The sequence below is a fragment of the Sylvia atricapilla genome, chromosome 6 (genome assembly GCF_009819655.1).
Source record: "Sylvia atricapilla isolate bSylAtr1 chromosome 6, bSylAtr1.pri, whole genome shotgun sequence".
Taxonomy (NCBI): domain Eukaryota; kingdom Metazoa; phylum Chordata; class Aves; order Passeriformes; family Sylviidae; genus Sylvia; species Sylvia atricapilla.
Window position 1 is genome coordinate 56,124,781 of NC_089145.1, and position 27,997 is coordinate 56,152,777.

Sequence of the window (27,997 nt, forward strand, 5' to 3'; positions counted from 1 at the left end):
GCGCCCAGCATGCGCCGCGCCCGGCGCGCTGCAGCGCGCGGCGGATGCCCGCGGATGCCGCCGCGCCAGCGGGAGCCCCGCCGGGGGCCGGGACGGCAGGCGCGTCCCTCCGCCCCGCCCGCCGCCGCCCGCCCGGCCGCGCTGGCCCTCGTCACCCTCCTCAGCTTCGCCTCCCGCTTCCACCGCCTGCGGGAGCCGCCGCACGTATGGTACGGGCCGGGCACTGCCCGGGGTACGGGTGGGTGCGTGTCCGCCTCCTCCCGCCCACAGCGGCCGGGACCGCGCCCTGCCTCCCGGCCCCCGGCCCGGCCTTGCCCGGCGTGCGAGGGCTCCCCGTTCATCCCGGGCCGGTGGGGGACGGGCCGTGGCGGTGAGGGCCGCAGGGCGCGCTGCGCTCTCAGGCCGGCCCGGCCTGGCCCCGTGCCCTCCCCGCTGCTCTGGGGACGGCGGGCCCGCGTGAGGCGCTTTTGGGGCCTCTGTGCTCCAGGCCGGCTCTTTAACCCGGCTAAGGTCGAATTGGAATCAAAGTGGAGATTTTCGAGCGATAATATCAAACGCTTAAAAAAACCCAAAAAACCTTTCCTACTCCATGATTTCCCACTGAGTGTAACGCGTTGTCTCATAATGGACAGTATGCAGTATGGCAGTAGCCCTCTATACTATAAAAAATCATAAGTAAAAAGATCTTCCTAGATTTTTTTTTTCTTCTTTCTTGAGCGTTGTAGCAGATTGGTTATTGTGGTTTGTGTTTTGTTGGTGTGTTTTTTCCAGTTGGGATGAAACTCATTTTGGGAAGATGGGAAGTTACTACATTAATCGGACCTTCTTCTTTGATGTCCATCCCCCTTTGGGGAAGGTAAACTGCTTTTCTGTTACGTGTGTCAGAAGCCACAGCAGGGGCCAATAAAAGTCTGCCTCTGCTTTCTGGCCAAAGGATGTGGTAAAACATTAAGTCCTTCCTAACTGTTGTTGACTTCATAGTAATTTGCATTATGTGTCTAGAGCCTCAACTTGCAACTTTTTGTCTTCACACAAAATGCTTCAAATGTAAGAAAACCAAACAGTGTTGCATGTTGGCTTTTTGAAAGGTTTGACGTGAAAAAAAAAAATCCATGTGACACTTGGAGGGTGTAATAGAAGCCTACATTTTAAAGGAAGCAAACAGTTCCTGATAACTTGTGAGCAAATGAGATTCTTGCCACAAATGACCCTGAGAACACTGATTTCTTGTTCTGTAAATGAACTTGTTTATTTGTATTATACAAGTGTGTAGTGTGGATGAAGGTGCATCCTCCTGCCTCATAAAGGTTATCTTCCTTTCAGGCTGAGGCTCCTGAAACTAAAAGGATAGGGAGCTATGGGGAGGACTCTACAGAATTCTCTCTGCTCAATTCCACACCTGATATTTTTCTTGAGCTTGCAGTCATCCTTACAGTCTGTTGCAAAAATAATTCTGATTTTGCCTTTAGACAAAGGGCAGTATGTATGCATATGATTTCTGTCAATAAACTCTTCTTTGGATGATGTGTCTGAATTATTTGTCGTCTGGATCAGTGTGGCTTCTATAAAAATCTTACTTGCTACTCGCTTGGATACTTTTTCCTCCAGTGTGATTTCCCTGACCCATTTTTTCACCTTTCCTCTTCAGATGCTGATTGGACTTGCTGGCTACCTTAGTGGATATGATGGTACATTTCCTTTCCAAAAGCCAGGGGATCGATATGAGCAGCACAACTACCTAGGGATGAGAGGGGTAAGGCTCTGCAGGCTGGTGTCAAGCTGGCTATTCCCTGTGCCTTTCAGTACAATGTTGCATCTTCAGAACAGCTCTGCTTGATGAGGTCAGAGGTCTGTTCAGCCTTGTGCCTTGTCTTTAAGCTCCTTCTAAAAGTGTTAGTGGTCCTATTGTGAATAAGTCTTAATGTGGGTCTGTGAGAGGCCAGGTAAGAAATTAAGGTGAAAATTGAGGCCAGGTCTTCCTGCTAATAGTGAGACTACACTGCTGCATGGGATAGATACCTTGCCTGTTCTGCAAAGCAAACATGGCTGAGTTTGAGGTTCTCTCACTCCGTTGTGCCTGGCTAATCTGCTGGGTGGCCAAGGATATCAAAAAGCCAGGATCATCCACTGTCTCCTGCAGTTTGCCACCACCAGTGACACTGAGCTGAGTATGCTGATGGAGCCTGGGCCAGCAGGGCAGAATTCAGAGTTGTATTCAATCTGAAACCCTGGCTGTACTGCTATTTTTAGGAAGACCAAGAGCCATTTAACCAATAGCAGCTAAGTCAAAAAGAGAAACAGTGGCCAATTGCTACTACCTAGAAAGAAAACTGAAAACTGGGAAGGCATGTTTTCTCAGTTTAGTTTCCAAAAGTTCATGGTTTTAGATTTCCCTGAGCCAAAGGTGGGAGAAGTGCTAGAAACAGATACTAAAGATAATAAATTTTACTGTCGTCTTGCTTTCTTTGGATTTCTCCTTTTTCTCCTCCAACTATCCTTGGCCTCATTTGTGGAAGAGAGGGGAATCTGGTTTGCTAAAGATACAAAGTGCAGGTGTATTTTATTCTTAGCTTTCATAATCTAGTATCTTGTTAAAAAAGGGCTAAGTGTAGTGGATGTGTAGTGCACATCCTACTTGACACATCCTTTTATGAATATCTGGTGTAGTCTTGCAAGAGTGTGACTGGCTGTTGTTACTGACACCTCTGCAGAACAGAGTAAGCCTCTGTCCTCTGAGCAGTGTCTTTGCTCAGTTGGCTTTTGTGCAGTATTCTTTGTGCCTCAGTTCAGCTGCTGCAACACCTCCTGTTGTTGTAGGTATGGGAGAGGAGAGGAGTGTGAGCTCTTGTCTGCTGGGTGTGGGGTTATAATTTCTCCCATGATCTTTTCCTGCAGTTTTGTGCATTTCTTGGCTCCTGCCTGGTTCCCTTTGCCTACCTCACGGTGTTGGAACTGTCAAAGTCACTGCCTGCAGCCTTACTCACGGCTTTCATCCTTATTTTTGGTAGGTGTTCCTGCTACAGCAAAATTGAGTAACTGTTCAGGTAATTTAATTCTTAACTGTTCAGGTAATTTAATTTCTGGATTACCATGTGTTACCTAACCAGGGAATATTTGGGTTAATGAGAGACTTTCTCAAAAGCAAAGTAATTCCAGTATATATACATATATATGTATATAAAGTGGAACTTATACATTTATTAATTTATAACTTTATACACATATATATGTATGTATATGTATGAGGCTTTTTATTTGGTGGTCCCCTTAAGAACTTCACAGTCTTGTTTAGTTCATAGGTACTTCTGTTATTTGCATAACCACAGGATTGGATTAGATTGCACCTTAATTTTAAAATTTTTATAAGGTGGATGGACAAGAATGATTTTACCCACTAGGAAAATATTGATGTTTCCCATATGAATTACCGAGATGTTTAACATCCCCATCATTACTTTAGAAGAGTTCACAATAAGAAATTAATAAAGTTCCTTGTTGAATTGAGACAAGTGGAGAAATTGACCTTGTAATCGGAGTTACCAAAATAGGGGTTTTGTGAGGACACACAGGTATTGAGAAAGGAAGACTTAAGATATCAAAGCCATATTAATTTTTTATAGGTACCATCTGAAAGGTGACTTCTCCTCTGGCATCCTTTGGGACTATGGTGGTGCCTTAGGTAGATCATTACTGGCTGTAATCCTCTCTATCTGAATATGTTACCAGCACTTTCCAAATGGCGTTTCACAGATACTGCTGTACTACCTTTTGTTTTTGTATTTGTATTTGGTTTTATTTTTGTTTTGTTGCTTGCTTTTTTTTTTTGCCTTTGCTATCCAGGTAGAAGGTGAAATGCTGTGATCTCCTTCTGTTTCTAAATTTTCCTGCCTTATTCTTGTCTTTACTACACTGAGGAAACTGAATTCCCACAATCTTAGATTCAGTTTGGAACTGCAAGTCTTTCTGACATTGCTGTGTGTCTCTTTGCAGATACAGGCTGTATTACATTGTCCCAATACATTCTGCTGGATCCCATTCTAATGTTCTTTCTCATGGGAGCTGTTCTGAGTATGGTGAAATGTAACAGCTGTGCAGACAGGTAAGATAAGGATGATAATTTTGTTAAACTATGGGTGTTTAACTTTCACATAGTTAAAGTAACGTCTGCCATTGGTGGTGTGTGAATAGCTGAAATGAGATTATTTCAGGAAATTTGAAGGTGAAAATGACTGTTGGTAGCAGACAGAAATTTTTACTCTGAGAGGTTGTGTAGCTAGGGAGAAAGTATTGTGACTGGAGTACACCAACTTACCTGTGACTGTAAGCATCTATAAAAATCCTGCTGTCTGAGGTAAATAGTGTAATTTGTTTGGTTTAGAGAAATGGCTACAAAAACTTAGAGGGATATAGCCAGGATGATCTTGAATAAAGTAGTCATGTTACTAAGGATATTTGCTGTAGACCTATCCAGAGAGTAGTGTTGTTTATAGGTACTGGGATATGTCAGAAGGCTTCTTTGTGGCTGAGCTCCACAGAGTAGTTTCCTTGAAATGCATTCCATATTCAAAGACATAAAAGTCAAATTTCTGTGTTATATATGAGCAGCTTTCATTTCATGAAACGTTCAATAACTGATTGTTTCAATCTTTGTGTGTCTACAGTTCGTGTGGCTGAAATGCAGCCTGCAGCATCATGTACAACTATCCAAGGTCATCCTTATCTAAAGACATTCCCCAGGGAGTGCAAGCACTAAATCACAGGGCAGTGCTTGATCAGCTCTGTGTGCCTTGACCTGAATTTATTTTTCATATCTTAGAACTCATCCTGTTGTCAAAGTAGTTGATATTCTGCAATTCTAGCTATTGTGTTGCTTAGCAGGTCAGGGGGATTTTGTCTAGTTGAAATAAAATCATCAAGACATTAGGACTCAGAAGGAAAAGGGTTTTAAATTCTGCTGTCATTTTTTATCATCTTTTTTCTATGGTTCAGTTTATAATTTGTTTGGTTTTTGCTGTAGCTTTTGTTTGTATTTTGGATAGATGTTTTCTGCTAAGGCTTTCTTGCTTTAGTAAGGGTGGCTGCTCTTTGCCTCTTGTTCTTCTCTGTGTCCCTAAATTTCTGAGAGAAGTAAGTCGGCACTTTATGGAGCAAAATTCTTGTTTCTGTTCTCAGAACTTCCATGTAGTCAGACATTCTTCACACTAGTATTTTAGCTTATACCTGATGTCTGTCTTTCCATCCTTGAATGGGAGATCTAGGGTTGCCCCTGGCTACAGTCACAAGCCTGTATCTGAAACCAGTATCCTTGTGTGATCCTAAACTAAATTAAAGACTTGTTTTTCTACTTCTAATGGCTTCCTGAGAAGGTGGACTGTAATTTTGTGGGGTAATTGATTTGTTATTTATTTTTGTGATCGCAGACTGCCCGTTCATGTAGCCATCATTTTATTTACTGACTTGCTCTACTGGTCCTGCAGGCCATTTTCTGCCTCCTGGTGGTTCTGGCTGAGTCTGACTGGTGTGAGCCTTGCTGGAGCAATGGGGGTAAAATTTGTTGGCCTTTTTGTAGTCCTCTTGGTTGGCCTGAACACAATCTATGACCTATGGGACTTGCTGGGGAATCTCAGCCTGTCACTGGTGAGTTTCAAAGGCTTTTCTTTACTTCAAGGGATTCTTTGTTTTGTTTGCTGTGTAATTCTCCTAGTCTTTGACAACCCTGCAAGTACCCAAACAGAGATACTCTATCTGCAGCAAAGAGAGGCATCTGATAATGGGTGATGAAAAATGGATATTAAGGTTATAATGAAAAAATTATCGCCAGACTTCTGAAAAAACCAAACACACTTATATTAGCAGGATGTAATAGTATACAAGCACAGCAGAAAGATTATTACTTTTTCCTGAGAGAAACTGTTACCTTACCATTCCAGTTGGCTATATTTTCAGTCTAAGCTAAGAATTCTCATTGGGAATGGCTTTACAGTGGCCCAAGGCAAGATGCTGTCCAGCACTGTCACCTGACCTTCCAAGGAGTATGTGCTGCCTGGCAGACAGGCATGTCTTGTAGCACTTTGTTTGCATGAGCAGCATGAGCTCAGGCTCTGCTTGGTGAGAGTAAGGGGGCAGAGGCTGCATAGCAGGAGCAACACGAGTCACAGAAATGCTCTGCAACCTGTAACGTTTAATTCTTCTAAGCCCTAAAGAATTTGCTAGTGGGTTTGAGTGTCTTGGTGTAATATATTGCATTTTATGTTTATGAAGCTTGAAATCTGCTATTTGGAGAAACGCCTTGATGTACCATTTGCTGCCTTGCAACCAGCAGGAAGACAAATTCTTCAGTCATATCTTTTAAAAGGTGTTCAGTTCTCCTCTTTTCTCAGCCTCTTTTGAAGCTTGAAAATTTTATTTCTTTCACTTACTGTTTTTGTTTTGTTTGTGTTATAAACAGTGAGGGTGTGGGGGGACTTTATCTATTCATCCTGTGTGATTTGTTTTCTTTGATTAATGTGAATCAATATGGGCTGCAAAGACTCAATGTTCCAACTCCAGAGAAACACTTCTTGAGCAAAGTCAGTTAATTGCTTTTGAAATAGAACAAATCCATCATGTCTAAGCTTTCTGCCAGCAGACAGCTGCACAGTGATTTCATTTGTGCTGCTGGCACCAAAGGCAGCAAACCCCTGAATGTTAGAATATGTAAAGAAATTTACTCCAGAAGGTAGGTGCTTTCTGAATAGCTATTTGGCAACCTTGGTGCTTGAGGAGAGGAAAAAAAAAAAAAAAGGTGAGGATTAATCTCCTGAAAGCCTGAATAACTTACCTCTGCATTTGTTAGGAAGCTACTCATGATTATTCACATGCAATTTTTTGGGGACTAACTTGATTTCTAGAATTCTCAGGTTGTTGGTCCATTGTTCTGGTTTGCTCACTGCTGTCTTTCACATGCACTTTCTCTTTTTTTGCCTCTGCATTGAAGTCTTTAGTTAAAGAAAACCATTTCATGAAAATTGAAGCATATTGAGGCCTTTTTAAGTAGGGAACTGGAGATTAGTTCATGTGCCTCTCCACTTCCTATATTTGGTTATGTACCATCAATCAGCATTTTTCTAAGTGTCCAGTGGTTATTAAGTGTTCTGCTGAAGTACTTGAATTGAACAGTTCTTTCTTTTGTTGACTTCAGTGAGTTTTGCAATGTGTTCAGTTTTTTCCATTCCTTCTGAATTAATTGGTTCAGGTACTAAGGGATGGAGAATGATTAGCTTAATGATTATATGATAGGTATCATGTTAAAAAATATGGAGAACAGCAAGTGCATCTGCTTTCATGCACTTTGAAGTTAGTGTGGGCATTTAGCAAACAGTTTTTGCTATTTAATTTTTTTCTTCTTCTACAGCTATTTATTATCCACCCTCTGTTTTACATTATTTACTCTACTACCAGCCGTGTCAGTAGGATACCAAAGGGCTATTTTGGAAGCCCTTTGCTGGAATTTTGGGTCAAGATGTGTACCACCAATGGACAAGTTAAGGTCCTTGCTCTCAAAGTATTTTCAATGGGGGCTGCCCAACCTCCTTTGCCAAAGTTAGGGATGCTCAGCACTTTGGAGCCTTAAACTCTCCTATTGCCTGTTTTTGTCTTTTTTCCCATGACCCTAAAATTTTGAGGTACCACAGCTCCAGCTTTTAGAGATACACCACAAGGTCTGCCCCAGCTTTTACCTCTCTCTGGGCCTTTCTGAGGTAATTCTTCAGCCTGGTGAGCTTTCTTGCACAGCAAGCTCCAGCTATAGGACTGCTGCTCAGAGTCTTTTGAAATAAGGAGTGAAGTTGTTCCTGCACAGTTTGATCCAGATTGTGTTTGTTACAGGTCATGTTTGGGAAGCATTTACTGGCTCGTGTACTCTGCCTCATCATGCTCCCACTTGCCCTCTACATGGCTATGTTTGCTGTTCATTTTGCAGTGTTAAATAGAAGGTATTTCATTATGTTTTCTCCAGAATATTTACTTGTCTTTGCTTTGAATTAAAGGCTGTTGGTTATGTAGTACTCCACTTTCAGTGTCAGAAGCACAGCCACAAGCTGTGTCTTTGTTTGATTCCCTTCCCCAACTCTCTGGCCAAGCTGGCAGTGAAATTGAATTTGAAATAGAATTTGAGCTCCAGACTTTCTGAAATACCAAGCAAGTAACCAAACCAAACTTCCTGTCTCATTTTTTCCTCTTCTCTTTCTGGGACCTGAAAAGGTTTCAACTCCATTCTTTGTCTTTTTGTAATTTAAAAAAAAAGTCATTCCTGAAAAGTGGCTGTGATTAAGAGTGAGTGTGCCTGAAAGGAGGGCTCTTTCCTGAATGCTTGCAACCAAGGGATGCTTTTTACAAGGAAAGAGCTAGTAAAACGGCCAAGTAATGGTTTCCATGTGGAACATTAAAAAATGAGGTGAAAAAAATAAGCATTTCACTGTAGAAAAAGAATAGAAAAATAAATCTGTTGTTTTTCATTTGAAGTCGACTGGTCTTACCACTAACCTCTTGGCAGAAGTCAGACTACAGGAGCCACAGAGAAAGGCTTTGTTATATCTGTTGTGACAGTGGGTCAGTTTATTTGTTGTAAGGACACCCCTAAAGACAGTTCTGATGCTTTATGCAGTGCCAGCATGTACATTTTTGTGACCTTAAGCTCTTGCAGCTCTGGACAATTTCCTGGAAGACTGTCTCTATCTGCTGTGATTCACAGCATTAGAGAAGTGTATCTCTTAAGGGAGCTGCACCCACTCTTCTTCTTCAGATACCCAGTCTGGTTTTATAATTTTTCTTCTGTTAAAAACAACTTGGTAATGCATGAAGGTGGTTTGTATGCTGTTTAGTGATGTTCTAATTGTCATATTCTTTGCTCTCTTTTGTAGTGGTCCTGGGGATGGTTTCTTCAGTTCAGCATTTCAATCCCAGCTGATTGGCAACAATCTTCATAATGTCTCCGTTCCAGAGCGTGAGTGTTCAAGTGAATAAAGCACTCTGAATGTTGTCAGTATACATGGGAACTTAAATAAAAACTGTCCCCATCATTCAGTGCAGGGCAGTGTGAATTATGCCTTCCATGGTCAAGGCCAGATCCATGCTCTTCCTCTGTGCAGTTTTGTGTATTGACAGAAAAAAAAAAAAACAAAAAAACAAAAACCTGAAAATACCACCATGTTCAGTGTATGGTCACTGGCTGTTTCATCATATTCCATCTAGAGGGGAAGATGCCATTTTGAGGGGTTTGACTTGTGTGCATGTGTCTTGTTATTCTTTGGTTCTGTATTGCTTGAGACAATAAAAAGTTGTTTTTCCTGTTCACCTTAGATTTGTAGGTATTCAGATGTGGGATTTGTCTCCAAAATATGTGTAAATGGAAGCTATCAACTTCTGTGACACAGTGTGCCACTGGTCCAGCTATGTTGAATTTAGTAAAAGGAAGGCTCTATGGTTGTTCCCTAATCCTCAGGTTGGCTAGGGACTTCTGAGCCTTTTAAATGGTTTAGCTTTCTGATTATTTAATCTTTTTTCTGGCTGTTGCCTGCTCCAGAGCTGTCACTGGGGGCACATCAGGTCTGTTTTCTAAGGCTGAGTTCTCTTGCTGGTGTTGAGGGGCTAGGAGGGAAGATAATCTTAAACCAGTGTATCAGCTCCACTATCCAATAGCTGAGCTTGCCTCCCTTCCCTCTTGTATTGCTGTAGGGGTCAGTAGTGTTTTAATTTGACTGTATACTCTTAGGGAAATCTATCTCAAAACTCTCATTATGAAATTACAAGCAAAGGAATGCCTTACCACTGTTTATGTTAAAACTTACAGGGAGTGTTTTAAGTGCTTCAGCCAAATGCAATGTAACAGTTTCGCTGATCCTTGTTAGGGATGGGAGATAAGCTTGTAATGAGCCCTGGGGAGTAATGTGTCCAACTTCCATCAAGACAATGGAGAATGCATGCCTAAGGAGTGCTGTAGACTAGTTGGAGGAGATACAGGAGAGCTGCCTTTTGTCTTTTTTCCTCCTTTCTCATGCAGATTTGGCATATGGCTCAGTGGTCACAATGAAGAACCTTCGGATGGCAGGGGGATACCTTCATTCCCACTGGCACCTCTATCCAGAGGGCATTGGGGCTCGCCAGCAGCAGGTTGGTGTGCTGTGGTGGTGGTGCCTGTGACTACAACCACCGACTAACTCTCCTTGCATTTAGCATTAGGGGCCAAAACTGGTAGGAACTACATGTTTACTCAGCTTCTGTTAGTCTCTCAGTGCCATGGCTGTGCACTTGGCTTGGAACTCTGACTAAAGTGGAGGCTTGAAGAGAGCCTACCACACTTTACCAGGGTGGTGACTTACAGTAACAAGGCTTTGCAAGACCACCATCCATAAATGGAGTCCAAGAGGACTTCAGAATAGTCTTCCATAATGGAAGTTACCTCAAGGAAGGCTGTAAAACCTTGTTTAAAGCAAGTACATTATCTTACAGCTTTTCTGGCTGTATATTGAAAGCAAGGGAATAGAACTGCTGTATATTATTTTTACTCCAGCCACTGGCTTCTGTGACCTTACATGAATCCCTCTCCTTTTTGCCTTGCTTCCTTCATCTGTCACCAAAGAATTTGTAATGCTTTGCTCATGAAATTAGATACTGTACATTTGTAAGCTCATGTAGCCATATGGAAACCATCTGAACTAAGGGCTTCTCATTAAATGATTAAGCAATAAGTGAAAATAGAAATCAGAAATCATGTAACTATCTCTAATTAAGAAGTACAAACATCAAGTGGATTTCTTATTTTTGTCCATCATCATCAAGCTTCACAAATCTTTGCTGCTTCTGCACTTCTACCAAGATGTGTTCTGCAGTTTGACTATTGGTGTCTAAAAACTGCTCTGACATCCTTGAAAGAAAGTTGCCAGAGAAACACAAGTGTTTGGTTTTTAACTCCCTGCTGTCTCTGTGGCTAGGAGAAAGTTTTCAGAAGTGAAAACTTTGTCTCAGTCTTTTTTCCCTGCTGCTTGTCACAATCAGAATTTCTAATACTCTAGCATGACAATGTTTATTACAGTATATGGAGATGTCATGCTAAACTGCCTCAAGCATAGACAAAAGTGGAATGCAGATCTTGTTTTTTGACACTAAAAGCAGGGAAAGGCAATTTGGAGAGGACACTAATGGGAGTTCCTTGTGGAAAGTGGGAAAGGGTGGAGATTTCCCCCCTGTGCTCCCTGCTCTGGTGGTAGGACAACAGTAGGTTCTAGGGTAGTTTCAGGGCTCTGGAGAGGGGAAGGGAATTTAGAACTTGGAGGAGATTTAGAAAGGAAAAAATGATCTCTCTGATTCTACTTTCCCATCCTCTCCTGATGGCTTGACCTCAAGGTGTGAGGTTCTACCTCCAGCCCTCCCTTTTTCCCCATTGTCAGACACTCTGTGTTCTCTCCCCTATCCACTGGGCCATCTGCTCCCACCTAGGAGAGAGGCATAGGTGGGGCACTGGGCAAGGGTCCCACAGAGCAGGCTTTACTGCTCTTTAAGAGGAGGAGTTCCACGTGCTCTGGGGAGCAGCAGCCTGGAATAAGATGGTCTTTGGGTCCATGGTAGCAGTAGATGCATTTACTCTGTGTGAGGCTGAGCAGGCTGGCTGTGGGTTAGCTGTGTAGCACGTGTGGCTTTAATGGGTGATCCCTGAATCCTTGCCTGGATCTTTTGGCAGATGTTATACTTGTCACAGTCAGCCTGTTGTCCTAAATCTCTACTGTCTGTAAAGCCAGTGCTGCTTCTGTCTCCTGGTTCGGATAGTGGTCAGTGATTATTCAAGAGTTCTGGTTTGGATATCCCCTTGTTGTAGAAGGAGGCTCAGAAACAGGGTGAGAGGAGGTCAGACTGTGTTTGGAGGCTCTTGGTGTGTATGAACTACCATGAATGTGGTGCTTCTGAGTATGGGCTATACACTGGGCAGGAGGTGTCATCTGAGTTAAGGAGTTGGCCCATAGCTGGTTTCCTACAGGGCACTGTTGTAAAGGTAATCCCAGGATTTCTGTGTGGGTGGTGCAGTCATTTGGGGCTTTGGTTTGCTGGTGAATGTGTGACTGCTTATCAACAGCCTTTCTCTTGTTAGGTAAAATAATTAATCCTGTCATTTCAGGTCACTGCCTACTTACATAAAGATTTGAATAACCTGTGGATCATAAAGAAACATGATTCAGATACAGGTAACAAATACCAGTAAAGTGCCTTTTGTAACAACTGCTTCTGTTTTTCACATAAGTATTCTGAGTTCTTTCCAGGGCAGAGTATCCTTCATGGATATGAGGGGGAGAGGAGGAAGAAGGGGAAGCTGTCTCCATCTTGATTTATGTTGTGTGTGTCTACTGTGTTTTTGGTTCTTCTTCAGATTGTACAGCTGAAGTAAATAAGCTTTTCTTAACTGAAGGTTGCATTGACAGTTTTTCAGCTGTGTAGGGCTGCAAATAACAGCAGAGAGGAAATTCATCTAAACTGAGTTAATATTTTTTGCAATCTGTTATTGTGGCCAAGAATCTTAGGAAAGCTGGGTCCTGTTACAGTCTGGTGCATTGTGTTTGACAGATTTTTGTGGGTGATTGCTTGGGAGATGATAAGAGTACTGAATGCAATGATCTATGCTTTGTGCAGAAAGCTGTTGGTTTAGATTATGTAGTGCATGTAGCTGAGGCCTGCTTGGTCTGGCAGTTCCCTTTTTTTTCACCTGCTGCATGTGTTTATAAAAATTAGCAACAATTGTCTAAACAGCAAAAGAATGTAAATAACATAGATATATAAGAAAAACTATAATCAATGTTGCAAGAGTCATTTATAGTTCACATTCTTTGGAGTAGCTCTCAGGGTTAGAGTCTAGAACCATGTTTTACACTGGGCTTAGGGTCAGCACAACTTTGTTTGCTTTATTATCTGCTTGAGCATCAGCAAGAAACTTTGTAAGACCCTGGTAAGCTTGTCAGTGCACTGATGTGATTAGATTGTCTTCCTTCAGCAGATCTGTCTGACCCCTCAAGCCCTGTGGAGTTTGTGAGGCATGGTGATATTATTCGTCTGGAACATAAAGAGTAAGGATGATTTTTGGGATTCAAAGAGATTGTGTGATTGAATAGAATTGGTGGAAAACTTGTCCTGCTGGATACTGTGCTTAGGCCAGCAGAAGCAGGCTGTGTGACAGAGGTATTTGTATATCTCAATTTCCAGTGTGAGATTTGTAGAGTTTTTCTTCTGTGGTTTATGTTTTGAAAAGCGTCCATTAAATGAGAAGCTTTTAAGAGAGAACAACTTTATTAGAACTACCTACCTAAGCAGCAGGGAGATTTGTTCATTTGTGTGAGGTGCAATAATAAGGGTAATTCTTCCAGAGAAGCAATTTCAAAACCCTCATTCTGTTGCCTGTTTCCATGCTGAATTTTCTAGACAAATAGAAAACAGGGTTTTTTGTCAGTGTACTGCAGGTATCCTGTTCCTATGTTTATAGGCAGTATTCACCCACTGAAGTTCTCAACAGCACTGAGATCATAGCAGTTAAACACTTTGAATGAAAATGGAAGCTGATCCCTTCCCTTTCTGCAGGGAATACCTAAGAGGAAGCAGGGGAACTGTAGTGACTTGATATTTAGTCTTTGTCTAGTCTAATGTCGCTGTGCCAAAATGTTTTGTGCTTTCATAGCTCTGATTTCTTAACACAGCCTCTGACCTCAGGAGACAAGAAATCATGCTGTGTTGTATTCAGTATGCCATATGCACAAATCATTGCTTAGGTTTCCGAAATGATTGTAAGACTTTTTTTTTTTTTCTTTTTTTTTAATTTGAATTTGGGAGTTTACCATCAAATAAGATGGTAATGAGGATGATAAAATCGTGATTAGGCAAAATGGGTTAAGTCCTGGTGAAGTCCCTGGCTTTGGGAGTGGATTGGCAGTGCTGGGGCAGGATCCAGCCTGTGGCACATCCCTTGGGACAGCAGTGCCCGTGCTGATGTGGCTGGGTGGCAGCAGCTCACTGGGCACTGTCCCAGGGCCTTTGGCAAGGACTGATGGGCTCTGGCCAGGTTTCTCTGGTCACCTCAGCTGGCAGACCCTGCCAGTGTGCGTGCTGGTGCTAAATGGTGGCTACTGATTTCCCCCTAAATGGTACAGTCTTTCCCTGAGAAAGCAAAACGGATAATCACAAAAGGTCAGGATCTTGCTTTTCTTCTTATGAGACAGGTCTCTTTGTCGCACTTTTACTGTTAATTAAAAAACAGAGCAAACCAAAACAAATTTTTTTTCTTTTAGAGGTGTTGGATTGTAGTTTGAGGGTTGGATTTATTCATGCTGTCATCCTTTTCTGTCACTGCCCAGTGTGGCATAAGCTCAGAGTCACATGCTGGGAAATGACAGTTTCACTCCATGTCCCCCATCCCGTTAAGGCTGCCTCCTGCTGTGCCCTCAGCTGGAATTCAATGGTTAGAGTACTGGCAGATCTCTGAATGGCTCAAACCAATGTTTTTATCACAAATTGACAAGGTTCAAAGGTTTGACTTTTAATTTCATTTCAGAACTTCTAGAAATCTGCACAGTCACCAGCATGAGGCTCCCCTGACAAGGAAACATTTTCAGGTCACTGGCTATGGAATAGTAAGTGAAGGCAAGATAAAACAAAAGCTGCTTCTTTTGGGAAGAGTTCATATCATGCGAAGGGAATTTATTGTTGCTTTTTTTAGTTTGTTAGCCAGGATGATGGATGGACATCTGCCATCTTCAAGGAAAAAACCAATGTAGTATGAAAAGCCTTATCTCATATTTAAGGTGTATTTAATGTGAACACAGATAAAAAAAATAATTTAAACTTTTACTGTCAGTCTAGCTTTGGCAGCATTCAACTCCAGAAATGACAAACTGAGCAACCTTGAAGTTGCTCTGACAAGTATTATTTTATGCATTTGGCCTTGTCACATAGACAATTGTTTTTATGACAGAATGATGACAGAATTTTGAATCACCAAGATGAAACACGCTTTGAGGGCTAAATTTCTACATGCAAAGATCTGTCGCCTAAACCTCTTTTGCGAAGCAGCCAAGTTGCCACTGTTTATGCTCTTACTCTGAGCTACAGTCAAGAATGAATTGAAAGCAAACAAAATTAAGGTTGGCAAGATTGAGATCTATTTGCAAGTGGTTGCTTATGTCTAGAATGATGTCTTCCTGATGGGGAATCTCTTCTGTGAAGTGTGAGTGAGGCTGGTCTGGGCTAGTTTTTTTAGCTTTGCACTCAGTGGAGTTTCAGAATTTCCTATTTGCAGTGCTTCAGTTCTGTGTGTCTTTTAGTTTGGGCATTCTTTAGTGGGTTTTTTTGTAATTTTCTTTTTCTCTGATGGTATGTTTGCATGGTAGAATGGAACAGGAGACTCCAATGACTTCTGGCGGATTGAAGTGGTAGGCAGAAAGAGTGGGAAGCTCATCAAAGTCCTGCGGAGTCAGGTCCGGCTAACCCACGTGGCCACAGGGTGTATACTGGGATCTTCTGGGAAGACTCTGCCAAAATGGTAAATCATTTGTAATCCCCATTCACCCTGCAGGGCTTTGAGCTGACATGTTCCTTTACTCAATGGTACTTTTAGACTAAGCAATAACTACATTTCTTGCATTTCTTTAAAAGAATAAAAAATATAACTAGCAGGTAAAAGTATGACCAGAGGGAGAGATCTGGGTTAGCATTATGCAGTCTGTTACAGTGAAGGTACACGGCTCTGAAAATTAATATCCCTTACTACGAGATCTAAGAGTGGCATGGACATAGACCTGGTCATCTGGTAAGGCCAGGAGGGGATGACAAATGTGTTATTTATCCTTAGGGTTTGTAAAAATCACTGGAAACTGGGGCAGTTCATGCTGCTGTATACCACAATCTTCAAAATAGCTTTCTATTTGTATTAGTTTACCTTGTGATTAGAAGACCTTTGCCATTTTTGCATGCAGTATCTGAAGCGAGGCAGTGGTTACAAGCCGCTATTAACAGGGCTCGGGATTTTATATATCCTTGAATTATACATCTTCATCATTCAAATGAGGTGTATGCAAAGACATCCAGGCTGATGCCAAGCAAGCTGCTCTGTCTGCAAAGCTGCACTATGTCAGATGGAGACACATTGATCCTGGCTATGGGATCCTGTGAGGAGAGCCTGGCATGGACAGGCTGTGCACTCGTGTTGCTGCTGTCTTGAGAGCTGCCTCCCTTTCTGCTGCTCTAGGTTTTCCTTCACTGTGTTGTGGTAAAACCAGATTTTAAGGAATCCTGTGGATGCTGAATTATATACCTCTGGCAACTGCCTGACGAGGAGTGCAAATGCCACTTGGACATCACAATACACCTGGGCTCATGGGTACATAATGTGTTCAGTTAAAAAAAAAAAAAAAAAGCCACTCTCCATCAAGAGCATTCAAAAAACATGAATTAGTTTGGTTTTTTCCCCACTAACAATTTACTGTGTGAACGGAAGTTATTGCCACAAAATATTGATGATAGAAACAGCTGAGGGGAAGAAAATACACGTTAACTGCAAATAAGGATGGTTTGAGTATATTGGATTTTTTTTTTTAATTTATATATGTCCTTCAGAGAATTTAATGGTAATTCTTTAATGGATTATTTAATTAGTGAAATTTGCTAAGTGGTGATGGATAGAAAATTCCCTATTAATGTCATATTACTGCCAGATTTGATGCACTTTCTCCCAAAATCTTTGATGTGACCTGCTAGACAGAGGGTGACAGACTAAAGAACAGTTAGTTATTAGTATTCTCTAAGGTAATTGTTTTGTTTCTGTAATAAAGTTCTTGTAGATATGGATTGACTTAAACTGATGATGGTGATTGTCTTTGGAGGGACTATAGGGGTTAAATTGGAAGTAGTTTCTAGTTGGTAAGGTGCATAATTTTCAAAAATCCCACATATGCACCTAGTGTTTTTTAGGTGAGAAAGTGAGAAATGTGGTTGACATTTCTCAATGTGAACCATAGAATTGATGTCAGCTGCCTTGCAGATCTGTTTTGATTTCTAAATGGTTTTTATAGCATGTAAGAATGCAACTGCTGAAGCATTATGGAGAAGTATAAAGCTAAATGGTGAAAAACTAAACACAAAATGGAAATATTGAGTGTTCCTGTGGGGTGGTGGTGAACTGTTCTGCTGATCCTCAGGGGCTGGGAACAAGTAGAAGTGACCTGCACACCATACCTGAAGGAGACACCCAATTCCCTCTGGAACTTTGAAGATCATATTAACCCTAAATGTAAGTAATTTATTTCCTTTTCATTTGAGAGTGCATCTTGGCTTGCTGTTAAAAGAAGGGTTGAGCTATCAGATAGCAGTAACTGGCATTCTGCATTTGAAATGTATGTGTTCTTTCCCAGCTTAAGTGCAAACTTGCTGAACTTGAGTATGTGCAGAGATTCAAAGCCCTTTTCTATTTCACTGTTTGTACTGGAAGCTGGTAATAATGCTTGAAGTGCAGTGGAAGTATAAAGACTTTTTAAAGGATTTTGAGATTTTAATGTGTTACAGAAGTGTGAAAACACTCCAGTACAGGCTGTTTCCAACATTGTTTAATTGAGAATTGTCATTGATATGAATATGTCATATGCATTTCAGTGATTTTTAAAAAAAGCTTGGATCCAGTATGTTCTGGTGTATTTTTTTCCTTCTCCTGCTGGGGGTATGCTAAATTATGACTGCAATACCATCAAGAAATAAATACTGTGTGACAGAGATCTGAGTTTGCCAGTAATGCGGCCTCATCCAGGAGTTACATATGTTTCACAGGCTCATCTGGCCTGGCTTGTTCAACACAATTTTAATCCCATGAATTTCGGATGACTGGGCTGAGCTCTGAGTTATTAAAACACTTACTGTTCTTCCTCATGTGAGAGCAACTGTATAAAAACCAAAAGAGAGAAATCCTGGGCTGGTGACTTGGTAGAATTTCCTCATGTGTTGTAATGCATTTTACATTCCCATATTTATGGCTCATTTACAGATCAACAGCAACCTATGAAGAGTATGTCTCTAATTTCAGCCAGAAATACAAATCCATTTATTTCATGGACTTTTATATATTTCTGTTGCTCCTGGAAATACAGGAGGAAATTCAGAAGTACAGCAGTTGTAAAGTTCACTGGGGGATACTTCTGACTGGAACCCACTGTGTTTAGAGTATGAATGAATTGCACAGAGAATTAAAAGAGGTTCTGGAAGCAGATTTATTGTAGGAGGAGAGGGTTTAATTTATTATGAAAAACGCAAATAAAAGTAAACCATACAAACTTCCAATCTGTTTTTCTCTCTCTCTCTTTTTTTAAGTGCCCAATATCAGCCTGGATGTTCTGAAGCCTTCTTTTGCAGAAATTCTGCTAGAATCCCACATGGTTATGATCCGGGTAGGATGTCATTGATTCCAGATTATCATTTTCTTCCTCCTCTTTCTTGCATTCGAAAAGAAATAGCACTTCCTGAGAGATCTAGGTGATGGCTGCAAGCTAGGGCAGAATTTGCATGCCCAAGCAACCTACTTGAATTTATACTTAGAAAAAAGGATGGTCTTGGAGCTAAATCTTCCAAGTCCAAGTTTGGAAGCCTTGGGCTTAATGCCTGGCTCTGCTGTTGGTGTGATCTAGCTACAGGCTAGTTATGTAATGCTTTCCCTACCTTCCTGTAAAGCTAGAGAGGAAGTTAGTGTGAGGCAGGAGGATATTACTGTGGTCAAAATCAGGAAAATCAGCTAAACACACACTTAAAAGACAGTAAGCATTTGGATTTGAAAATAGAAAACTTCTGGTTTTTTTCAAGTTCATCAAGGAGCTGCGATTTCTGGTTTCCTTTTTATCTCTGAATATATGTATTTTAAAAAGAGCTGATTTAATATTTGCTAGGTGGACTGCTCTTGCAGTCTTTTCCTATGATTGTACTCTTGGCCACAGCCCTTCTGCTTCTAGCTCCTCAGTCCTTCTTCTGAAGAATGAGAAGTCAATATTTTGAGAAAGGAGTCTAGGGTTTTCTTCGCTACTGTTTGTGAAGCTCTTCTCAGATTTTAAAGAGAAAAAAGTAGTCAAGCACATTATTCTTAGTACTTGTAAAGTGTTTTTGTGAAGCGTTTCCATGGCAATTAGTGATAATGCTGTCTCAGGTAAGGAAGCACCTGCATGAGTTTCCATGGAAATAATCTTTGAGGCTTTTTTTCCGTAGTGAAGGGAAACCTGTCACAGTAGTCTCTTAATGAAAAAAGGTCTTGCTTATGCAACACGTATCCTCAGTGACAGAAAAGCTGAAGAAGAGAAATGAGAGAATACTGCCTCTTTTGTTACCCAAAAACCATTTTCACTTGTGCAGTAGTATTAAAACATTCATAGTCCTAATTGTGACCATTGTGGAGGATGATGTATTTATGTAGGTCAAAAAAGAACTTTCACTTAGGAAGGATATTGATGTATGTTTGTGTACACTGACATTTCTGGGCAGACATTGCAGCATAACTGCCTGCTCATTTAAATTTTATGTTGGTTTATCTGTAGGGAAACAGTGGCCTCAAACCAAAGGACAATGAAGTTACATCCAAACCTTGGCACTGGCCCATCAACTACCAGGTATATTAATCAATCCATATTCCTTTCTATTTTCAAGTGCTTTTGCAGTGCCTTTTGAAGCACACCACCTTGTAATTGCATTGAAGATGCTGTCAGCTTTCTTTTGTTGCACCTGAGATGCATGGATGGGAATTTGTCTCATCTTAGACACTGTGCCAAATACAAACTGGACTGATGACTATCCATTTTTCTCCCTTCTGATCTCTTTCCTCAGGGACTGCGTTTTTCTGGTGTCAATGAGACAGATTATCGGGTTTATTTGCTTGGAAACCCGGTAAGTTGGACTGAGAGGTTCCAACCCAATGGCTTTAGCAAATTTTAGCTTAGTTTTGCTTCTGCCAGTTCTTTTCCTTTTCCTTTTGGATTGTCTCTCTTATTGGACCCTTAATGTTTGCATGTCACATGCACATGTCCAGCATAAGGTCCCAAATCTTTCTTTTCCTCTTGTGTAGGTGATTTGGTGGCTAAACCTGGTCACTATTGGGTTATATCTTCTGATAACGGTTTGCACTGCAGTGGCACTGAAGAGAGGTGTCCAGCTGACATCTGAACTCAAAGGTGAGGTCAGTCTTCCTTTTCATAAATACCTTTTGCAGGAGCCTTAAAATTGTGTGGATGGCAGGACTTCATGTGTCAAGGATGGGAGAACATTGAGCTTGGATTATCAAGCAGTATCCACAGGGAAAAGAGTGGGAACTTGATAGCAGTAGTTTAATAGTGAACACCACAAATCTTCTAAAAAAATAATGCACAGCTACCTACAGTGGCTGCAAGGGATACAGACCAATTAATCAATGCCCTGCTATCAAGCTCTGCATGTGCTCTGTACTCGGTAGTTTGCACAGTGTTTTAAGACAAGAAATGTTTTCTGATATTTATGCAAAGCAAACGACAAATGCCAGAAATAAAATAGTCCTTTATTATGTCCATTGCCAAGGTTTTGGAGCTTTTCACAAGCCCTAATTAGTCATCCCTTTCAGCAGTCTTGTTTACATCAATGGTTGCTTCCTTTTGTAGATCTCCTTATGGGAAGTCAGTTCTAAAATGTGATGGGAAACTATTCAATTATACAATAAATTATTAGCTAAGCCATATACAGACACCAGAGCTCTTAGTCCCTTCCCCAGGCTTTGAAGTCCAGGCACCACTTCTTTCCAGGAAGGGCTGACAAAGTGATCCTCTGGATGGCTCTCATTGCAGAGACAGTGAAAATCATCAGAAACCAGAATCACCAGATTAGTCTGATGGACATCTGGAGAAACTGCACATTTGGCCTTAACATAGAGCATGGTCAGCCTCCTGCCATGCCTTGAGACTTTGGTCTTTGTATATGTTTTGTGATAGCTGTTCTCCTGAAGAGTGTTTGTATGCTTATAAAGAATGCAGCTAGGATGTTGCAGAGGCTGGAAGCAATTCCAGACCAATACATGACTTCCTGCACAGTTGAGTTTACTTAGGGCTTGCAAATAGCAACTGTAGCTGAGCTTTTCTCTGCTGAAGTCTGTTCATTTGTGTTCCAGAACTGTCCCGAGTTGTGCTACGTGCTGGAGGGCAGATCACACTGGGCTGGCTCCTTCATTACCTCCCTTTTTTTATGATGGGACGAGTTCTCTACTTCCATCACTACTTTCCTGCCATGCTTTTTTCCAGCATGTTGACAGGTAAATACTAGAGACTTGGAGAAAACAGTGTAGGGGAAAAGGTGATAATCTGTTAAATCGAATGTTTATCAGCCTAAAAAGTTTAATATTTTTATAGGCTTTGTTTGCTTGTACAAAGTGCTTGAAAGCATTGACTTGCTCAAAATGTTTTTCACAAAGCAGCTTGCAGGGCAAATTTTTTGTTAGTCTATTTGGTTTTGGTTTTTTGGTGGTGGTTGATTGGCTGGTTGGTTGGTTTTTTGTTATCACCCTGAAGAGGCAGTCATGTAGTGCTTAGGGCATTTAAATTTAGAGCTGTTTCACTGTTCTTATATATTCATGTATATAAGTTACTTCCCTCTTGGTTTACTGCCAACACTTTTCTGTCATGTCTGTTTATAATTTGGCCTTGGTGGTTTTTCCTGTGATTTTATACCAACTTCATTAGCATCTGGGGCCCATATCTCTTTTGCATTTATTCAAATGGAAAGGTAGGACAAAAAGAACCTTTCCTGATACAAAACAGTCTCAATGGTTCTGAAGGTTACCAAGGTAAATGAATCTTAAAATTGACATGGTCTTTTGGTGTCAACAGTTTCATCAGCCTAGTCTGTGAACATAGCAGCTCTGTTCTTCTGACTTCTACCTCTTCCTTCTCCTAGGAATCACCTGGGATGCACTACTGAAGTTCTGTGCTGGGTTCTTGTCACCCAGCACTACAGCTAGTAAGGTATATGGAGGTGGATTCCTGGCATTGATCCTGCTCATCCTGTACAGGTGAGTGCTAAAAGCTGAACTTTTCATGAATGGAATGTGTGATGGTTGCCATCTCTGCTGCCTGTTAATTATCCTTAGCCTTTGTTCCCTTTTCTCTGCTGAATTTGCCTGACATCCTAAATCTTCAAATTTGATTAGATTCAGCATCTGTGTCCCAGTAATGCATTGTAGAACATCTTTCCATTGCAGGGAATCTTTCTTTAGTTGCAGCACACAGTGTGAACATTTTGTTCTCCTCCAAACCTGCTGTTCAGCAGTTTGTGGTTCTAATCCCAATGATGGTGACATATTCCTCAAATACAGGCAAATTTTTCATTACTGTAGGTTTTATCAGATTCTAAGAGAAAATACCATGTGTGATAAAACTGTGTGCCGTGTATGTATTAGCAGAGATTAGAGGGCTCCCAGTAGAGCTTAGAGCAGCCCAAAGACAAAGATCCCCTAGGCTGCAAACTTCTTGAGACAGCAAACTGTGCTGTGTTTGATGGGCATTTGCTTTCTTTCCACAGCTTCTACCTCTTCCATCCGCTGTCCTATGGGATGATAGGACCCATGGCCTCCAACCCGAGCAGCCCCATGGCAGGGCTCCGCTGGATGGACTCCTGGGAATTCTAGAGCAAAGGAAGCCTGGGAACAGCAGATCAGCAATATGAGATCTGCTGCATGTCAGGCTCATTCTGGTGCTTTGAAGATGTGACTGTAAAACACCCTCTCTGGAGAACTCTGGGTATAGTAACCCTGTTGCTTTGTCATTTGTTTGCACTGCCTGCATTGGAAGATGCAGAGGATGAGAAGGTCCCCTTAAATTAAAAGATTCATGTCCTGAATCCTTAAGTTATAGTAATGGACAACTGGCTGCCTGAATGTCAATTCCTTGAAGCAGTATATGTCAGTCAAACAGCAGTGGCATTCCAGCAGCCAGGCCAGTACAAGTTGGAGGCTGTCTGGGGTTGCATGTACACTCTGTGCATGTGTGTGTCTTCCTTCTTGTAATCTAAGCACCACTACAGTTTGAAGCACTGTAGGACTTCTATCATGATTAACAACCTTTCTTATGGTGAGGTTTTTGAAAGATTACTCTAAGTATCTGGGGACCTTCATTCTACTTGCCTATCTGAAGGTATTTTTGTTCTGACCCTGGATTTTTAAAATTTGACTGAAGAGGTCTGTTTGAAATCTCCTGAGCCATTGTGCCTTGCCTGTCTCTCAGGCCCTCTGCAGAGATGGAAATTGTTTATTCCTATATACTGCCTTGCTTTCTGGTCATCTTTAATCATTTATACAACTCATCTAGCAGGCCTATTTTCAGGGCCAGATTGTTCCAGCTCAGCTCTTTGTAGCTTCTTTCAGTTCCGTCTGAAGGTGCCAAGGAAATTACAGTACAAATAGCAGGTGATTTATTTTCAGCCCCAGTATGCTGTGGAGACCATCATGGGGATATGCTAGAGACTATAATGATAGCTTGGAAATCCTACAGACAGCTGCCATTCAGCTCTTGTTCCCAGCTATTTCAGTGCCAGTGCCTGTGCTTTTAGGGGAAGGCTTCATCTCAATGCATGTGGCATCTGCAAAACTGGCTGCTGGTGCCAAAGTATCTGCTCAGTGTTCCCATATTGAACAAGTTCATTCTCTAGACTGCTGAACATCAAATTACAAGGAAATGTGAGGTCAGGCAAAAATTCTTTGTGAAGTGTCAAGAGCCACTGTATGTTGAATCCGCCCCTTCCAAGAAATTGGAGTTTAGTTTATCAGGTGCTTTCATCCTGTCTAGGATGAAATAGGTCATTTTTGTCTACGTTTCTTTTATTCCATTTCCTACTCTTCAATCCGTGTTGATTTCTTCTGACAGTTCAAGTTGCTACCTGGTAGCATCCAAGGTGAATGACACTTAGATCACAGCTGTGTTCTTGTCTCAAGAAGTAACATTTTAAAAGCTCTTTTAAGTATATTTCAATGAACTCATGTCTTTCATTTCAGAGTTCTTGCTTTGCTTCACAGCCTTTCATCAAAATTACAGGCAGAGGGAGAGTAGCTAGTGGGTGTGTCTACCTTTAAACATGGACTGTGCATTTACTTCTCTTAACAAATCTTGGATTCCAATACATTTCCTACCACACAGAAGGGCTGCATTAGCACAGTTGTTCTGTGGGGGGGACTAGACTCCAGTCAGACTTACTTTGGTTCCTTTTTAGTAGAGATCCATAGCATTGTTCAATAAGGCAGCTGCTTGATTTGTAAGGCTCTGGCTTGGTATGTCACATCTCTCCAGAAACTGACTCCTGTAGATACTAGCTCAGATGGGATGGACCTGTGCTTTTGATTCTAAAGGTTTTGAGTTGATGACCTGCTGCTTATACATGGTGGGAAGTCATTGCAATAATTAGCTGCTGGGTTAGATGATTTTTTTCCACTTGTTATTGAAGGAAATGCTCCTACCTGCATGAGCCAGGGGTTCACAGAGGTGATAAATAGGCAAGAAGGATGTGGGGGAAGGCTGCAAACTTCTTCAGAACCTACCAGATCTGACAGCAGCAGCAAATTGTTAACCGTTGGCAATGTGGAAGGCAGACAGTGCAGTGCTCCCTTCTCTAACAATGTGATCCAGCATCTTCTACTCTTGGTGAGATTGACTTAATACATTGCTATCCTCAGTATGAGCTTTCCCTAAGGTGGTCCATTGTCATGGGGAGGATTTGCCAGAAGACCTGGCAAAAGCCGTGATTTAAAGTGCCATTTTTTCCATTGCATCCAATTATACACTTCCCCTTAGCATTAACAACAAAGAAATGTAAGAGACATGTGTGTGTTTTGGAGTTACTTTTTCTAACACCCTTTATTCATCATATTAAACCTCAGGAATGCAAAAATTGAGTCAGTAACCTTGGTTTCTACAGTTACTAAGGAGGGGTCAGTTTTGTAGGAGTTGCCTGAGGAAGATGAACTAGACTGTTCCTTGGCTAGGATCCCTCCATCCTTTATTACTATTAATCTTTTGCATGTGGATTGGCAACTGAGTGCTGAAGGTGGCAAATTTAATGCTCCCACCCCACCTTTTTATACAGAACTTCAGCTTCTGTTTCAACACACACAAAAGGTTTATTTTTCTCTAGGACTGTTGCTTCAGAAATTCTCGTGAGAGCATTTGATTGACATTGAGACTGTTTCTTAGGTCTCGTGTGCTGGTAAGAGGGTGGAGGCATACAGTGAAAAAAGAATCTAGCTATTCCACAAGAGGGAGCAACTTCCAGCAGAATTTTTATTTTTGATCTGGAGTTTAAAGGATAGAAAGGTCTACATTGAAGACTAGAGGGCAGACATTTCCTCTGCACTCTATGGACTCCAAGGGTTGTGTTTTCAAGTAAATGTACATTGATGTAGCTCTGTTTTCTTTTAGGAGAAAAATACTGACAAATTACTCCAGTTAGAATTTGACCTTCAGTATTTGCTTCTTAAAACAAAACCTCTCAGGCCACTGCTGAAACATAATGGTAACTGATATTTTGTTAGATCAATAAAATACAATAATTACGATTCACTTCCTGACTCTGTCTTGAAATACCTGAGTGGTACACATGTGAGGCAATGGGTGCAAGGCACTCTTTGCTTTTGGGATGGAATTTGGGCTGCTTTGGTTCAGTTTTTCCAATTGTGCTTGTGGAATGAGTTCAGGTTCTTTTTGAGAACTGCTCATTAGTCGTCTTCCCCAGTCATGTGGAAAATAGCTAATGGTGCTTTCTGAGGCCAGAAGGTGCTGTTCTCTGAGCAGCTGCTCTCTTTGAACCTTGCTTGACAGGGCTCCTTTTATCACTGACAAAGTATTTCATCAAACTCTATCCATGGATTCAAATCATAAAAAGCTGCAGGCTGCCACGTTCCCTGATTCAAATTCTTTTTTTGTGTGTAAACTCTATTTTCAACTCTTCAGTCTCTGAAGGATAGATAGAGGGCCTTTAGGCTCATCTAGCTTTATCCTAGGCAATCCATCCATCTTAAAAGGTTTCTGCTAACAGGCGCTTCAGGACATCGATAGGCACACATCTATTCCAGGAGCAGGGACTGGCCTATTTCCAGGAACTGGACCACTCATGCTATGAGACACAGATGTGACTGTGAGGAGGATTTCAATGGAGATTTCTGTGCCAAGGTTGCCCTTGATCCAGGTGGAGGACTTTGTATCATCACTGTTTGCCATCATTGTTTGCAGCCCTGGGAGCTACCACCACTCTTCAGTCTGTACAGGGTTTTCTTTTTGCATCTTGGTTGGAAAGGCTGATTGATGCACAAAGGGCACTGACAGAATATACTATTTTATATATTCCTCCTTCCTTCTGGTTCTTGAAGAATGCCTAAAGTACAGGACATGTCTTTGCTTCCCCTAATTTTTGGGCTATGCATCCATTTCATACAGGTGCCTGAAGAAGGGATAAGATAGGACATCTTCTAGTAGCCTGAGTGAATGAATACCTGTCACGTGGTCTGAGAGCAAAACCAGAACCTTGTTATGGAAAGGTAAATGTGTTACTTGATAGTTCCCTCCTGAATTCTTCAGAGAATTGTTTCTAAGGGACATGAGAGCAAACCAGCTGTTAATGTGGAAACACAAGGCATTTACCTGAAATCCTCCATTACCATGCTTAGCAGCTTCCCTTCCATGCTGTGACTGAGTAACCCTCTCGATTGGCACTCTGCACAAGCACTGTTTCCTCCTCTCAGGATCCTGCTGGCTATGTGAAAACCTCCTTGGCACTGCCCTGTGTCTTTGCTAGATGGGGAATGTAGGTAAGAGGTTTTTTTTCTCCCCCCTTCAAAGCAAGTGACCCCATGGCCCCACACATGGGCAAATGTGTCATGAGGGCAAAAATGTGTGGACTGTTAGAAGAACATAAGGCTCTTCCTGCTGGGAAAGGAAGGCTGAGGATAAGAACACCACCTCTGTAGCATACTTTCTTTGAGGTGGGGCTGTTGGCTGCAAGCAGTCAGGACTGAAAATTCTCCATCTTCTTTAAAGTACTAAGACCTTGGTTGTGTGGTTGCGAGTTTGCTTCACTTTGTAAACTTTTTTATGCTCTTTACTTGAGTGTCAAGGGCTATGGTTATCACAAATAATATAGGTGATCACATGTTAGCATAGCTACCACTCCTGCTGAATTTGTAATTGATTCTCAAACTTTGCCAAGTGAGCTAACTGTGTTTTACAAGAGACACAGTTTAGAGGCATCCTTGAAGAGCTTGCTACTGGCTAAGCAAGAATTTGGAGCAACAGTGAGAGAGGCTCTTTGGTAATTCTGAACCTTTCTTACTAATGCCGGGGGGCATGTGTGTGCATCTGTCTGTGAACTGAATTCTTTTAACTACAGTGCAATTACTGTACCATATGGTGTGCATGGGAGAAGGTTCCCTTCAGCTATCAATGTGTTTTGTACAGGTGATAATGGAAAATGAGGTAGAATTTGAAATTTAATTTTGTAATAAATATCTCTTCTTTGAAGCAGTCTCTTTGTGTCTAGATTTTGGGGTGGGTTTTTCTCCCCTTTCATTTCTTCCTCACATACATGCTTGAAGTAACAACATGAACTTTAAATTCACCCATTGGAGAATTTAATCTAGGATAGTGATAACGTACATCAGCTTTTAGCACATAAGTATTGCTGGACTGCAATTCTAGGAGATTATATTTTAGTGCAATCCAAGCAATGTATTGGTAAGCACAACAGGAAGCGAAACTGGTACATTTGGACAAGAATAAAGTCCTGTCTGTCGAAGTGGGTTTATTTGTCCCTATTAAAGATGTGGTAAATTGTTAATAAGTATCATATGTCAGGTTTAATGGGTATTTTCATCAAGCTTCTGATAGGTCACCTATGAACACTTAAATTGACAGGTCAGGCACTTTATTCAGAAACCCAGCATTTTTCTGTAAGTCATGTTCAGTCTGTA

General features: G+C 41.4%; 1 protein-coding gene across 2 annotated transcripts; it reads left to right on the forward strand.

Annotated features, from left to right (window-relative positions):
• The first annotated feature begins 9 nt into the window (after positions 1-9).
• Positions 10-27,548, forward strand: POMT2 (protein O-mannosyltransferase 2). 2 transcript variants are annotated; one of them, XM_066321994.1, is made up of 21 exons: positions 10-209; positions 772-856; positions 1,649-1,753; positions 2,896-3,004; positions 3,991-4,099; positions 5,478-5,637; positions 7,867-7,973; positions 8,901-8,983; positions 10,040-10,149; positions 12,149-12,215; positions 13,016-13,088; positions 14,564-14,642; positions 15,399-15,550; positions 17,205-17,296; positions 18,364-18,440; positions 19,572-19,643; positions 19,858-19,917; positions 20,096-20,201; positions 21,164-21,304; positions 21,946-22,060; positions 22,570-27,548. In XM_066321994.1, exons 1-21 carry the CDS (start codon positions 10-12, stop codon positions 22,673-22,675), a joined length of 2,208 nt encoding a protein of 735 aa, XP_066178091.1. In that variant the 3' UTR covers positions 22,676-27,548. The 2 variants fall into 2 exon arrangements, with proteins under 2 accessions (XP_066178091.1, XP_066178092.1); XM_066321995.1 differs by having other exon boundaries at positions 19-209; positions 13,019-13,088.
• The last annotated feature ends 449 nt before the right edge of the window (positions 27,549-27,997 follow it).